Source organism: Balaenoptera borealis, assembly GCF_965194805.1.
Source record: "Balaenoptera borealis genome assembly, chromosome: 17".
Lineage (NCBI taxonomy): Eukaryota > Metazoa > Chordata > Mammalia > Artiodactyla > Balaenopteridae > Balaenoptera > Balaenoptera borealis.
Genome location: NC_138876.1, coordinates 25,511,480 through 25,528,595, shown reverse-complemented (window position 1 = coordinate 25,528,595; position 17,116 = coordinate 25,511,480). Strand labels below are relative to the sequence as shown.

The window sequence follows — 17,116 nt, the reverse complement described above, 5'->3', positions numbered from 1 at the left end:
AATCAGAATCTCAAAGAGATATCTGCACTCCCATGTTCACTGCAGCATTATTCACAATAGCTAAGATATGGAAACAACCTAAACGTCCATCAAGGGAGGAATGGATAAAGAAAATACATTACATACATACAATGGAATATTATTCAGTCTTAAAAAGGAGAAAAAAATTCTGTCGTATGTGACAACATTGGTGCACTTGGTGGACATTATGCTAAGTGAAATAAGCCAGACACGGAAGGACAAATACTACATGATATCACTTATATGAAGTATCTAGAATAGTCAAACTCATAGAAATATAAAGTGGAATGTTGGTTTCCAGAGGCTGAGAGGAGGGAGAAATGCGGAGTTGCTGTTCAATAGGTATAAAGTTTCAGTTATGCAAGATGGATAAGCTCTAGAGATCTGCTGTACAACACTGCACCTATAGTTAACACTACTGTATTGTGCACTTAAAACTTTTGTTAAGAGGGTAAATCTTATCTTAAGTGTACTTACACTTAAAAAAAAAAAAGAAAATGTAAATTCTAATGAAAATAATCAGAACTTTATACATATAATTTTGTAGTTGAAGAAACTCTTCAAAATCTTAAGAAAGTAAGCCCAAATGTTCTCTTTTGACAAAGTCCATTAACTTTCTATATTCAGAAAAGTAATATTTAAAATTAATATAAATTTCTTAATTTTCCTGAATAGCACATGATATTATATTTACCTGTGTATTCAAGGTGAAATCCTGCAGCAGAAACACTGATGTCTGATTGAAAATTTAGATATAGATTATTAGATGTACTATTCAAAAGATGGGGTATTGTTGTTCCTGAAATGATAATTGAAAAAGTAGTTCAGTGATCACATAATAAGTATTATAATAAAACTAAGTTAACTATTATTTAGACAATAAGTTATCACTGAAATTATATATTAGTAAAGTGTTTTACAAAATTTTTAAATAAAAATATTTCTCACATATTTGTCTTTCATATTACTGTTCTTGACTATCTCCAAGGAGACAGACCTTCGAGAGCACATTAAATTGCTCCCTAAAAATAGGTAGGAGCAAAAAAAAAGAAAGCTGGTGAAAATCAAAGCAGTAAATTTTACTAGTCACCTAAAATAAATATTTTGAATTTCATGTGGATTTCAATAGTTCATGTACAAGCTAATAATAAACTTAGTTTTAAAGTCTGCATGTGATTTTTATGGTATAATAACAAAATTTTGTATGGGCTTAAAGATATATTCATTTATTGGCCTTTATTATGATATTTAAATATATACATTTATGTTCTATACCAGGTCAAGTATCTTGATGTGTCTTACACCCTGACAGCAAAGCTGGTAGTTAGCATTCAAAAAGATGCCAATTATGAACTTGTGTCAGCCTTGTCTCTTAGCAAATGCTTTATAATCGTGTTCTTCTGAACTTCGACAGGAAATCAACTTTAATTATTCAATTACTGAGTTGAAAATATAACATATCTGCTTGAACCAATTACCTATTGACTATTTGACATTGAGTAATAGTTCAAGATCCTTAAGATTACAATTCAAGCAGTTTCAAAAGACAACCATAAAAATAACTGTCAATAGTCTCAAGATAAAGTTCAACAAACATCTGAGTTGATAGTGTTGCAAACAATTTTTTTTGTAATTTTCTAGTTACTTCACACTTCACACAACTCTATGAACCTTAACCACTGAGCCTTCTATAAGAGAAACCAGGACAAACTCATTAAAGAACACACGATTGCTTTTTTTTCCCCCCTGAACTCGCTCTGTCTATAGTGTCCTAACTGAATCACTGAAGACAGAGGGAAACAGAAACTCAAAGGTCACTCAAACTGCCTTTGGTCTCTGAGGATCTTAGTGATTAAGAGCTCTGACTCTGGAGTCACACCAGCTGGGTCCCAGTCTCATTCTAACATTAGCTGTACGACCTCGGGCAACTTAATTTCTCTTAGTGTCAATCTCCTACCAGGACTGCTAAAAAGATCAAATGAGGAAATGTATGACAAGCTTCACGCAGAGCTAGCACCTGGTAATCAACAGCTGTTCTTATTTATCACTTTCATCATCTTCATTATTGTATTTATTATTCAGAAAGTATTACACCTAGTCTATTATAGACAAATGCATACTCAAAAATTTATACAATTTTTCCAAGAAAAATTTCTCTCTCAATCTATATCTAAAATATTTTTAATGCCTAAACCAAATCACTCCTCTAGATATTTCTTCTTTTCTTTCCTCAACAGTGATGCTGAAAAATAGGTTAACATACTCCATTTTAAAATCTATTAAAAACTTAATACCATTCAAAATTCTTTCAGTATATCTGAAATATGTAAGTTTATAGTTTAGCTATATGTATATTTCTAGGGTTAAACACTATAATCAAAATTAAAGGAAAACGTACAGTTAAAATTAAAGTAAAACTTCATTTTATCCTAAATATGTTATAAGAAGCTGTTAGATAAATGCATAAACTACCTTTAAAAACCATAACAAATTTTAAAAACTTCTGGTCTTGGTACATATGTATATAGTATGAATTTTATATAATTTAATTCATTTCATAGAATTAATTTTCTATTTTCTTTATTCTCACTCAACAGTACCTTGTAGCATTTACCATGTTGTTACATAGTCTCTATAATTGTTTTAATGGCTGCATAACATTCTATTAAGTGAATATACCATAATTACCAAGCACTGTCTAATTTTTAACTATTACTACTCATCCTTTTTTTTAAGGGAGAGGGGCATACATACTATTCCTGAACCATAGCTCAGCTAAAAATAATACGAGTAACACAAAAACATCAATAAATAATTACACAAATATAGTAACACTATAGTAAGGTCTTAAACATCAATTTCAATTTCATTACCTTTAAAGCCTTTCAAACTTCTAACCTTGTAATTTAGTTCATTGCATACAGTTTGCAAAAAGCAAAATTAAAACCACCAAGTCAGAGTTCTAGGAAGTTCTTCAAAGAGAGAGAGAGGTCTTACATTCCTAATTACAATGTATTTTAACTAAGGTCAGCTCTCTCATTTACCTGAATAACTTCCAAGTCTTGGAGCATTGTTGTCTCCCCCATCGTAAAAGTCCAGAGAATCCCAATTATGTTCTGTAGCAAAGCTGACAACTTGCACCTATGAAATAATAATTACTGGTAAGAACACATACTTCTAATGAGATACATATACTATAGTCTGCTTATCTCCTCTGGATGAGAGAGCTCAAAGCCTGGACCATATCATTGTGGCCCTTCATGGAAGGACTTTAACAAAACTGATCTTTGCCTTTATGGCACTGGCCTACATGCACTAACTTTTATAATAAAAGCCTCTGAGGCATCTAGCAGTGTTCACTATGGGTATAACATTGAGAATGCCTGTCACCATCTCAGCTTTGGATTAATCTAATGTCTTAGTGCCTGGAATCTGAATCAAGGCATGTTCCAAAACAGTTGTTTAACTTTTTTGTTTTGGATGTTTGATTCTTGTCAGTGACTGAGTTTTCTCATTTGCTTTACCTATTAGGAAATACTCAGATGTGTGGTCCACATTGAGGACCACATAAGCATACAAGACCCTATAATATATATATGTTTTGAACTAGGTTTATCCTGGATACATTTTATTATGCTTTACTTTGCATAAACTTTGCTAAATTTCCTGTCTTTATTTTATTTTTAAAAATTAACATAATAATCCCCTATGCGCATATTTAATAAATTTCAATATGGATAACTGAAAATAATACTTTATAACTGATTTGGGTACGTCTTTTAAAGATTATTTTTATAAATAGCTATATTTTTATAAATGGCGTCGTAATAACTAAATCACTGTGAAGGTCCATTAAGTTGATAAGGAAAATGCTGGAGTATAATCCTCTCATGTCTATTAAGTTTTATTTAAAGAAAGAGGCATGTGTCCCTTTGTTGCACTTCACTTGGCACAGCTTGAGCTTCTGCAAGAACGCAGAAAACCCTCACAACTGTGGATATTATCTGTTTTTCTTTATTACATATTTTATAGTTTAGGAGGAGGTAAAGGAATAGCTTTACTAAAATAAATTTATTTTTATTTAGCTAAAGTCTGCTATAGATGTAAGCATCACACTCATTCACTAAGTACTTCTAACAATTGCATTCATTAAAAATTTCTTATCCACAAAATAGGCCTTCATCATTCTTCCATTCAAATGAATGCTGGAGCCTCTTTTCCAGGGATAAGTGCCACATGGCAACAGATACCCTGCCTGTGTGACAGGCATTAGGCTCAATGGCAATGTTCCAGGACAGAAAGAAGACTGGAATTAAAGCTGTATGATTGTAATATAACCCCCGACTCCTTAAACAATGGTCAATTCTCTCTTCATATCTGAATTTTCCTTTCCTTCAATTCGGGAAAAGAAAAAGTCACATTTGGCTTTAAAAAAAAAAAAAAAAAAAAAGAAAGAAAATAAAAGGATTCTTGCAAGAGCTGACAATTGAGATAAGCAAAATGTATTGAGAGGTTTTCCACTGAAAGAAATTATTGAGTTAGTAAAAATGTAGAGGAGACAAGCCATGAGGGAGATTTAGTGAATCATCAGTAATCCAATTTAGCCACAGTGGAGGGTATTCACACAAGAGAAAATAGGCATCAAAGTTAGAAAAAGTAGAGAAAAGTTAGAAAGAGTAAAGGTTCTGGATAAATACAAGAAATATTAGAGTTAGAATGCTGGGGTATACAACTTCCTGGCTCCGTCTACTCACTGGCATGTAACCTGAAAAGAATTGTTAATCTCTCTGTGCCATAGATTTCTTACATAAATCACTGTAATAAAGGCATATAATTCATAGGTTTGCTGTAAAAATTAAAGGATTTTACCTTAGGATAGTACCTAGTGTTTACTGAGGATTTAATGTATCTTAGCTAAGGGAGAGAATGAGAGAGAAGGGCTATAAAGACTGAATACCAGCATAATAATTGTGCAGTTGAGGAGTATTTCATTGAAGGTTTTAGAAGGTGGATTGAAGGAGAATAATCAGGACTGTGCTTTATAGGTACTACTGAACTGAGTGAAGAAAATAAAAGTGAAAAGACAACTTTAATGTTTATTGCAGTGGTCCACATGAGAAGCAATGAAAGACTAAATAAAGTAGGTTAGTAGACAGGAATGGTAGAAAGGGGGAACCAGAAGTCACGTCGCATGTGTTGCTATAGGGGAAATTACTGGATTTTGTGTGATATGAATAGGAGATGGAAGTGACAGGAAAGATTTCAAAATAATTTTTTTCCCTGAGTTATTGAGATCAGAGTGATGGCACAAACAGAAATGTAGACATCTTCAGGAAAACCTATTACCTTGGAGAGAGGAAGAAAATCTGTTTAATTCTGGACATATATATATGAATATGGCTCCCAAAGATAACAGGTCCTGATCTCTTGAGCCTGTAAATATTGCCTTGTATGGAAAAGGCTCTTTCAGATGTGAATAAACTAAATATCTTGAGATAGGGAGACTATCCTAGATGATTTAAATGAGCTTTACATGCAATCACACGTGTTCTTATCAGATGTCAAAAAAGATTTGACACAGACAGAAGAGAACGCAGTGTGATCACAGAAGCAGAAATTGGAGTGATGTGGGCAGAAGCCAAGCAATGCTGGCAGCTACCAGAAGCTGGAAGAGGCCAGGAGAGCAAACTTCCCTAGAGCCTGAGCAGAGGGGAGAGTGGACGGTGGTGGGAGAGAAGCCCTGTCAGCACCTCAGTCTCAGGGCAGTAAAACTGATTTGGGACTTTCGGCCTCCAGTACCATGAGAGAATAAATTGCTGTTACTTTAAGCTGTCCAGTTTAGGATTTGTTACAGAAGTCACAGAAAACTAAGGCAATTTGCCACTAGGATTCTGGGCAAATTGTGAATGTAGTTTGGCATATTAAACACACAGAGGGTATAGGAGACTTAAGTAAATGGTTGAGGATCCACTATGACAGAAAGCCAAATGAGAGTCAAGTAAAAGACTTTAAGTCTTCTACTTAAAGGAGCAGCTACCGATTCAGTGTTCAGAAGAACTTTAAATTAGATGGAGTTGTCCATTATGACAACAGGATAGCGTTATGAGGTAATGAATTTCCAATAACTAAAACCTGGTATCCCTCATAGAAACATGCAAATCACATTTTCCTTTGTTTGGATGATTATATTGACTCATTATCATCTCATTCTACAAATTGACACAATTAAGTAAACAACATTTTTTTAAACTGATTCATCACATAAAAATTGCTCTTTGCTTGATAATTCTGTTACTGTTAAATGTAGCTCCTTTTGAATTCTCCCTCCAATGTACCTTGCGAAAATAAACAGGCAAACAAATGAATACACTCCTCTCCACACACTTTTCATGTAACAGTAATACAACAAGTTGGTTTATTTGTTGAGGTTATTTCCTCAAAATGCTCAATCATCCTATCTTATTTGTAACTTTTTCAGCATTCCAAATGTTTTTTCTGTTCTTTCCACCAGTGGTTATCCCATTTCATTTCATATATGATTTATTGAATATTCATATAATTCTTTATTCACACACATGTTTAGCCCAACAGAATAAAATAAACTCTGCTTTAAATCTGGTGTACTAGCCAGGTCGTTTTTAGGCGAAGTTAGTGAAATTTTAAATATGTCATATACTGTGTGTGTGTATGTGTTATAATTTTCTATGATTTAGTGATATGTCTAAAATTAGCAAACATGTAAGAGGTTAATTAGAAAAAAGCTCTTGGTAGTTATATAGAGTATTTAAATTAAAAGTCCAATATGCTTCACACTCTGTAAGTTTGATAAATGCTCTGCTGAACTCAAATTTTGTTTTCTAAAGTACAATCATTAAACAAAATGCTTCCTCAGTGAAAGATTTTTTTTAACATATTTATTGGAGTATAATTGCTCTACAATGGTGTGTTAATTTCTGCTTTACAACAAAGTGAATCAGCTATATCTATATATACATATATCCCCATATTTACTCCCTCTTGCATCTCCCTCCCACCCTCCCTATCCCACCCCTCTGGGTGGTCACAAAGCACCGAGCTGATCACCCTGTGCTAGGCGGCTGCTTCCCACTAGTTATCTATTTTACATTTGGTAGTGTATATAAGTCCATGCCACTCTCTCTCAGTGAAAGATTTTATAGCATCATTGATACAAGTGTCCAGTTTTGAACAGTGTTTGGCTAGGGCAGTGATATATCACATAACATTATCTGCAGATGTCGTATTAGTCTATCATGCTATGTTAACTCCTTAAAGTGGCTTAAAACTCCATGCCTTTTGCAGGTATTCATTGGTTCATTCTAAAATATTCACTGAGCACAGACTGCAAGGCACTGTGTTAGCTGCCAGAACAGACTTGGTTACTGCCTTCATGAGCTTATAGGTAATTAAGTAAAAGCAGTAACATGTGATGGGTGTTACGATAAGGAAATTATAGGGATCTATGAGAACATATAGCAACAGGACTTAATGTGGTTTCAAGTTCATGGAAGGTCTTCCACAGGAACTGTTTTTAACTTGAGACAGAAATAATGAGTAAGAATAAGCCAAATAAAGAGAGATGATGGAGAGTGTTGCCAGCAGAGGGAAAAACATTCACAAAGGCCCAGAGGCAAGAGAGAGAGCTAGGTTTCTATAAAGAACTAAAACAGAGGCAAGAAATGAGGATAAAGCACAGAGGTGTAATCAGCTGTGTCGAGGAGTTAAGGATAGTGAGGACAATTGAGGTACTGTAAAGCAGGAAAGTTACAGCATTAGATTTTTATTTTTAGAAAATTACTCTCTTTGCCCTATGAGGAATAGATTGGAGGAGAATAAGAACCCAGGACAGGGATGATGGCCACTTAATCTTGAGTAGTAAAAGTGTGGATAGAGAAAATAGACTTACTTGAGAGGTTTGTGAAAGACAGACCTGACATAGTTCTTTGTGCAGCTGGAGACAGAAAAAAATCATCACGGTTGTTGGCTTGTGCAACTGAATGGATAAGGGGTTCATTCTGAGACAGACCACAATGTGAAAGAGCCACAACTTTGAGAAAAAAGTCATGGAGACAGCTTTGAACAGGTTGAATTAGAGATGTTAGAAGTTTAGTTCAAAATGTTCAGTGGGCAGTTGGATTAATGGCATGCAGCTTAGGTGAAAGGTGTGGGTTATATATTTAGGTTTAGAAATCATCATTTATTCAAAGTATTAGAGCTAATCAATGAATTTGGTAAAGTTGCAGGATACAAAATTAATGCACAGAAATCTTTTGCATTCCCATATACTAATGATGAAAAATCTGAAAGAGAAATTAAGGAAACACACCCATTTACCACTGAAAAAAAAGAATAAAATACCTAGGAATAAACCTACCGAGGGAGACAAAGACCTGTATGCAGAAAACTATAAGACACTGATGAAAGAAATTAAAGATGATACAAACAGATGGAGAAATATACCACGTTCTTGGATTGGAAGAATCAACATTGTGAAAATGACTATACTACCCAAAGCAATCTACAGATTCAATGCAATCCCTATCTGACTACCAATGGCATTTTTTACAAAACTAGAACAAAAAATCTTAAAATTTGTATGGAGACACAAAAGACCCCGAATAGCCAAAGCAGTCTTGAGGGATAAAAACGGAGCTGGAGGAAGCAGACTCTCTGACTTCACACTATACTACAAAGATACAGTAATCAGACAGTATGGTACTGGCACAAAAACAGAAATATAGATCAATGGAACAAGATAGAAAGCCCAGAGATAAAGCCACGCACCTATGGTCAACTAATCTATGACAAAGGAGGCAAGGATATACAATGGAGAAAAGACAGTCTCTTCAATAAGTGGTGCTGGGAAAACTGGAGAGCTACATGTAAAAGAATGAAATTAGAACACTCTCTTACACCATACACAAAGATAAACTCAAAATGGATTAGAGACCTAAATGTAAGACTGGACACTATAAAACTCTTAGAGGAAAACATAGGAAGAAAACTCTTTGACATAAATCACAGCAAGATCTTTTTTGATCCACCTCCTAGAGCAATGGAAATAAAAACAAAAATAAACAAATGGCACTTAAGGAAACTTAAAAGCTTTTGCAAAGCAAAGGAAACTACAAACCAGATGAAAAGACAACCCTCAGAATGGGAGAAAATATTTGCAAACGAATCAACAGACAAAGCATTAATCTCCAAAATATATAAACAGCTCATGCAACTCAATATTAAAAAAACAAACAACCCAATCAAAAAATGGGCAGAAGACCTAAATAGACATTTCTCCAAAGAAGACATACAGATGGCCAAGAAGCACATGAAAAGCTGCTCAACATCACTAATTATTAGAGAAATGCAAATCAAAACTACAATGAGGTATCACCTCACACCAGTTAGAAAAGGCATCATCAGAAAATCTACAAACAACAAATGCTGGAGAGGGTGTGGAGAAAAGGGAACCCTCATACACTGTTGGTGGGAATGTAAATTGATACAGTCACTATGGAGAACAGTATAGAGGTTCCTTAAAAAACTAAAAATAGAATTACCATATGACCCAGCAATCCCACTACTGGGCATATACCCCAAGAAAACCATAATTCAAAAAGACACATGCACCCCAGTGTTCATTGCAGCACTATTTACAATAGCCAGGTCATGGAAGCAACCTAAATGCCCATCGACAGATGAATGGATAAAGAAGATGTGGCACATACATACAATGGAATATTACTCAGCCATAAAAAGGAACGAAATTGGGTCATTTGTAGAGACGTGGGTGGATCTAGAGACTGTCATGCAGAGTGAAGTAAGTCAGAAAGAGAAAAACAAATATCGTATATTAAAGCATATGTGGAACCTAGAAAAATGGTACAGATGAACGGGTTTACAGGGCAGAAATAGACACAGATGTAGAGAACAAACGTATGGACACAAAGGGGGGAAAGTGGTGGGGGGGTGGTGGTGGTGTGATGAATTGGGAGATTGGGGTTGACATATATACACTAATATGTATAAAGTGGGTAACTAATAAGAACCTGGTGTATAAAAAAATAAATAAAATTCAAAAAGTCAAAAAATAAATACATAAATAAATAACTCATAAAAATAGAGAAATTTAAAAAAAAAGAAATCATCATGTATTCAATCCTTCATTTAAAAAAGATGTTTTCTGTTTATCTACTGTGATTCAGGTCCTGGACATCATCAGCACATAATGGTAGCTGAAGCTCTGAAAGTAGACAAGGTGGCAGAGAGAATGGTGTAATGTGAGATGGACAAAGGCCACAGAATCTCACAAACACCATGTCTGATGAACTGAAGAGGAGATCATGTTCCTAGATGTAGAAGCAGAAGCCATAGATGTAGAAAAGAAAACAAAACAATATCCAAGAGAGTACTGGGTAGAATGGAGGGAAAGGGTGTTTTAAGACTGAGGGGAGAATGGGCAGGATAGAATGTTGCTAACAAAATAGGAAGGATGAGCAATTCAATGGATTTAATGGCATGGGTCCTCAGTGATCACTATAAGAATGACTCAAATAGAGCATTGGATGCTGAAGCCACATCCCAGGGCGTCAGAAATAGAGGATGAGGACTAGAGGGGAAATGCCAAGGGTATTATTATTTTAAGATGAGATAGAAATGGTCAAGCTGATGTCACTATATAGATGCTCTAGGATAATCTTCATAAATGTATAGGCAGATGATATAGTAAATGTTCTAGGAAAGTTTTAAAGGTATCACCTCATTTCAGATTATCTGGACAATCCTAAAATCTTTATTAATTCTACCAATAATAGGATAGGGTTGATTGGTTATCTTCAAATTTTACAAGTTGACCATAAAATAATAGTACAACTAGCCAGAATATAAGCAGTTTTTTGATTGTTAATGTTTCTAAAACACTGAAAAAGTACATTTCAAGTTTTCTCATTGATTTATAGGCCTATTTTATACCTGACGCCTGTTAAGTAATTTTTTTGAATTTTCTGAAAAGTTATAAAGATAAATTCAAAAAGTTTATTATTTTTACTGAAAATTATACTTCTATCTAATTTCAGGTTTAATGAATGATGTCTTGGCTACTTTTTCCATGACTGATACATATCTCAAGTTTCTAAAGGAAAACCCTATGACTCAATTGGAGAAACAGTCAAGTTATTTTTATAAAATATAGACTATGTAATATTTTGTGAAGCATAATTGTGTTCCATGGGGTAAATACTGACTCAGCAGTAAAATGCTATCAACTTATCCAGAAATAATTTCCTTCTCAAACAGAGTAGCTGGTCAAATTGCTCCCCCCACAAAATGGTCACAATTGAAATAATATGGTAGATACTGTTGACCGTCTATAGAATAGCATTCATCTTCCTTGCTGACAGAGAATGGTTTTGTTCAATTAAGTGAGAGCTGTGTACACCAGAGAAGGCTAAGCCCCTTGCCTGATCCAGGTACTTAATGTTAATTTTTTTGAGCCAAATCATAGTAAATCTTTTGTTATTGCCCAGTGTATGGCTTAAAAATGGGTTCCATTGTAATTTTGGTCAATAGGACAGGAGGGAAAGTCTGCTGGAAGGTTTCTTGAAAAGTTCTCTTAACTGTTACAAAAGTACGTAAAACAGAGAGACTCCATTTTGTCTATTGGCCATTGCTGTGGAAGACTGTTATGCCTAGAGCTTTTGCAGCCATCTCAAAACCATGAGAAAGGAAGTCCGAGAACTAAGCCAACATGCTAAGAATAGCAGAACAGAGAGATGGAAAAAAACCCGGGTCAGGAATTACACAACTGAACCTCTGAAATAAACAACGCTTAAACCATCCTACTCAAAGATTCCATGTTATGGGAAACAACACATTTTTCTTACTGCTTATGCTATCTTGAATTGGCGTTCTGTTACTTGCAGGTGAAAAAATTAATGGTAAGTACCTTTCTTTTAAATTCAGCCACATCATTCAAAAGCACTGGCTAAAATTCTAGAAATTACGTGCATCCTGTCATCTCTGAAAAAATTAACTTCAAATATACAATGAAAAGAAGAAAAATTTAAATATCCTTACTTGAATGCCAGCTCCCTCTGGCACTGTCATCTTCCATACACAATTCAGATTGTTGTCATAAGGCTCAGGGTATCCAGGAGACAAAATAGTCCCTTTGCGCTTACTTAAAATTCCACCACAGGGCACTGAAAGTAAAGCAAGCCAGGAAAGGGAGTTCATTCTAATGCAAAGGATTAAAATAGGAGAAAAGGTCAGAGATAACATCTTAGACAGATGCTAGACTTGCAAACACAACTTGCATACTATAGACTTGCATACTATGCTTTAAAACTCATAAGAACAACGAAAATTGTCTTCCTATAGCACAAAAACCTTTAAAAAATAATTAGACAACATTAATGGAAAACTTACAATGGCATATCTAAAGTCATACTATAATTAACTCAATAATAGCATATCATTTGTATTATATTACTAACAAGTTCACTGACACGTTAAAAATTGTTCATATCTAGGTATAGAATTTTTTGAAGAATTATCTTATATTTGTTACTTTTCATGTATCTTTTGAGTAGTAATAAAATCCTTTGCAGAGTAATACTGATGATGATAACAACTATAACAATGTATATAGAGCCTATATACCAGCACTCTTCTAAGCACTTTACATATTTTAACTCATTAAAGCTTCCCAACAATCCAATGAGATATGAGTAAGTATTCTCCCCATCTTACAGCTGAGGAAATGGAGTCACTAACAGATTAAATAACTTGCCCAAGATCACATAGCTAGTCAGAGATGAAGACAGGATTTGAATACTGGTAGTTTGGCTCCACATTCTTGTTCTTCAGTGGAAAGAAAATACTCAATATGGTTCCAGTCTGGTTATTGCCAGTACAACTATTACAAGAAAGAATAAGTATGGAGACCTGCTTTGATGTCAATAAAAGCTTCTAACAGTTTTAAAAGGTACTAATCTTAGAGCAAAATTCCTACACTGCTGGTAGTGTCAGCTTGATTCTGGGAATGACCTAGCTTATGATTTGAAATACTGTGTGATGTTGGACATGTGCCCTGAACTCTCTGAAACTCAGATGCCTTGTCTGTGAAATGGTAATGAAATTGTTTCCGAGGGGCTTTTGTGGAAAATAAATAGGTATGATAATGTACATAAAGAAACTAGCACACTGCTTGGAATGCAATAAGAAATCAATAAATTATGTTTCCTTTTGCTACAACTACTGTTATTTTAGGTTCCAATGGCACTGTGATCCTTGGACATTTGTCCTAGTGTGGCTATAATGGTGAGCTACCAGAATATATTTTTGGAATAATTTTTTTAAAAAAGGTAATACTATAGTTTTGTGCCACTTCTAAAACTGAATGCAAAAATCTAGGGTAATTACTCAAAAGAATGCTAAAAACTTTTTAAATTTTTAAACTTTTAAAACAGTGGATAAAGTATTTTTAAAGGAATATTTTTTAGCTCATCCTCCGTCTTCTGATCCTTTCAGTGTAAATGCTGTAACACTGTGACCTACACCATCTTCTCATCTCTTTCTAACTACCGTCCCTCAGTGGTGGCATCCATTTCCATGTCATCTATAGATTACGACTACTAAATGTTTATCTCTAGCCATGACTTCTACCCAGAGTCCTACAATATATCGACTAAGTATCTCAAAATTCATATATCCAAAACAATACTTTTGAAATTCTCCCCCATCTATACTATTTGCCATCTCAGTAAATGTTACCACCTAATTTATCTTTCTTAATTTATCTTTCTGTTCACCTTAATTTATCTTTCTTTTCAAATTCACATTTACATTTATATTCAATCTGTCTTCCTCCAATCTTTAGCTTCTGCTTTACTTTTCTCCATAGTATTTACCACTACCTGAACAAAATGTAAACTCCATAAGGGCAGAGATCTTATCTTCTGATTCAAAGCTATGTTGCCAGTGCCTAGAAAGGGACCTGACACTTGGTAAGCACTAAATAAGTGCTCGTTAAATAAATTATTGAGTGACTGGTTGTATATCTGTATATATCTTGTGATTACAAGTTACCTCTTTACCATTCCTGCATCATTCCTTTCTCCCAGTATTTTCCTAAACAAACCATATTTAATTCTACTTCAATCATTTTTATTTTTACCAACAAAATATTACATTATAAAAGTATTCCCAGATATGCATTACCACATAATAGTGTTTTACAAAGTTTTACTTCCCATGTATATTACTTAGCCTAACATTTCTTTTCTATTTTAAAAAGGATGTATTATAAATTTCCCTTCTAATCAGTATTATACAACATAACATATAGATTAAGAGAACAGACTTTAGAATCAAGCAACCTGGGTTCAAATATTAATTATTCTTTTGTTTCTAAACCATAGGGGTTTTACTATCTATAAAAGAGAAATAGTATTCTTATCTTACTCCTGGCATCGGTGTCAATATTAAATGAGATAATGCTTAATAGCACTTCATACAAATACTAGTAAATGCTATTCATTATTATATTTAATAAGTTTTTCATGGTTGAATGGATGGGTGAATCAATGAATCAATGAATGAGGATTCAGATATTGTATATATTTTTTCATCTATTTCTTTCCCACTCTGAGAAAAGATGGCACAGACATGGGTTGCCATGGAGCCAATATAAGTAAAAATGATTCTCTCTGGTTCTCTAAAGGACTTGCAAAAACAAAGCCTGATAAGGGTGATGGGATAAGCAGCTAATTAAAGACTTCTGCCTAAGGTGGGGGAGGGGGGTAAGTGGCAGGTTCAGGGGCTTCTCAAAAGATACCACCATTAACAGAAGTACTTACGTCTAAGGCCACATATTGTCAGAGCTATTAGTGGCTACAGGGTGTTATCACAGAGTCTCAGAGGGAGGAGAGTTTGGGATTTTAAGAGACTAAAAATTTTAAGAAATCTGAAGTGTAACAAGGTCAAATTTGGAAGATAAAACTCAGTCTTCCGCAACTTTTTCAAGTTTACTTCTGTTCTAAGTCCAATGTTCTTATAAAAATATTATTGTACTTTATTGTAATTTACCTAAGAATGACCTGATATGACAGATTTGTACAAGATTATTAAATATGCAGGTTAGTTAAATTTGTGGATCCCCTAACTTAGTATTTGACCATTTTAACTATAAGTACAACTTGCGCATCATGTCTAATGGGGCTGCTTTCAAGCCAATAGTTTAATTTTAGTATGTCGATTTTTTTGCAAAATTACTCAACATTGTATTCTGTTCTACTATGACAGAAAAAAATGAAAGTGTTGATAGCAGTAATAAGAACTGTGAAAATGAAACAATTACAACTGAGGTGGAAATCACTAGAAATGTAGGGCGCTGTTTTCTTTTGGTTTCAATTGGATGCTCACTTGGTTTAAGGTGTTAACTGAGTATTCATTGAACTAGTGAAGGCAGAGAAAATAAAATCATTGTGTATAATACCCTAAATAGACTGTCAAAGATTATATCTAAACTGCAAAGTATAAATAGAGAATTTGTTCTTTCTAAGAATAAAATTAACCATGCAATATGTAAATCTACCTATGCATCTTTCCTATCGATTCTCAAAAAGGTCTTGTGGCTTCAAGATGGCTTGTAAAGGTCTAAGCAAGCAAAGTGAGCAAGAGCATCACCATGCAGTGAAAGACTGAAGTTAAAAATGCATGGACCCTGGACTTGGGAAGTTGGCCAGTTGTTCTACCGCTACAAAAATTCATGAAATTATCACACTTATTTGCTAAAATCCATTCATTGAACAAATGTTTACTGAACACTTCTTGTATGTCAGGTCTTCTTTTTGTTGAGCAAAAAACAGAATACAGTGGCAGGGAGAGGAGGGCAAGAAAGATTAGGAAAATAAACAAACTATATATAATCTGGTGAGTGGTTGCTGTAAAGAAAATAAAAAGGCAGGATAAGGGTATAGAGAACGAATGGAGGATGAGTAGCAGAAAATTATTTTAGATAGGATGGCCAAGGAAGACAGTCAGGTGAAAACTTGAATGAAGCAATGCAGTAAGCCCAAAAGGTATTTTGGGGATGCATGTTCCAAGGCGAAAAAATAGAAAGTTCAAAGGCCCTGAAGCAGTTAAAATTTTATCCAGATAACAAATATTGAAAATGAACACAAATTAAAGATAATTCTTTGATATCAACCTAAGATAACTCTGCACTTGAATTTTTAAGACATCAAGCCTTTTCCTTTTTTTGAATTTTTTGAACACTTAAAAGCATAATCATTTTTATTCATAACATTTGAAACTAAAAATAGTTATAGTTAAAAATAGAAATGCAAAGTATATTTTCATTTAGGTAAAGATTAGCAGTGGGACCAAATGGTAAAACCTAAACTGAGCTATCATCTGAGTGTCATTTAGAATCTATTTCTTGTCTCACACAAATCCCATATGTCCTTCTGTTATATATTCGATTTTCTGGATTTACACCTGTTCTACAAAGTATACATTATTTTTTAAGCGGCATAAGGTAATATATCCTTTTTGTGTGATCTTGGCAGGAAACAGAAGTCATCTGATACAGTTTTCTTCTATCTCTAAGTATGCGCTTTCAAACCAGTGCAACAGGAATATAAGAAGTAGTATGTTTTATGTTTAAAGACTCTCCGTAGATGCAGTGACATGTTTCTTAAAAAGCCTGCAGGGACCTGCAGATAGATGGGCTTTTGACAAAGGTGGTGTAGTGGCTCCTGAGTCCATCATCTTTTGCCCTTAAAAGTAAAAAGTGAGGCTGAATCCATGCTAGGGACAGTCCACTAGCACTTACTCCTGAAGTTGAATGTCAGCCATAGCATGGTCTCAAAGTCTTTCAAAGGCTTTAATGCCTAGTAGGAGTGCCGGTCCTTGCTGAAACGAATCTATAATCAAATGGCCTGAGCTTCCCTTTCTTTACATGGATTTTTATTTCTTATGGCAAAAACACTAGGATTAGTCAACTGACACATATGACATATGAAAAAGCTTTGTAATAATCATGTAGAATAGGGGTTTTCTTCTGCTTTAAACAAAA

The 17,116-nt window shown here is 34.2% G+C and overlaps 1 protein-coding gene across 2 annotated transcripts in view; it reads right to left on the bottom strand.

Moving 5' to 3' along the window:
• Positions 1–17,116, bottom strand: part of CSMD3 (CUB and Sushi multiple domains 3) — a 1,186,187-nt gene that overhangs the window by 156,959 nt on the left and 1,012,112 nt on the right. For both annotated transcript variants that reach the window (XM_082364543.1, XM_082364544.1), the window contains 3 exons: positions 12,112–12,236; positions 3,066–3,162; positions 716–820 (listed from right to left, as the gene is read on the bottom strand). In XM_082364543.1, the coding sequence (XP_082220669.1) occupies positions 716–820; positions 3,066–3,162; positions 12,112–12,236 (327 nt within the window). The remainder of the gene's footprint in view (positions 1–715; positions 821–3,065; positions 3,163–12,111; positions 12,237–17,116) is intronic.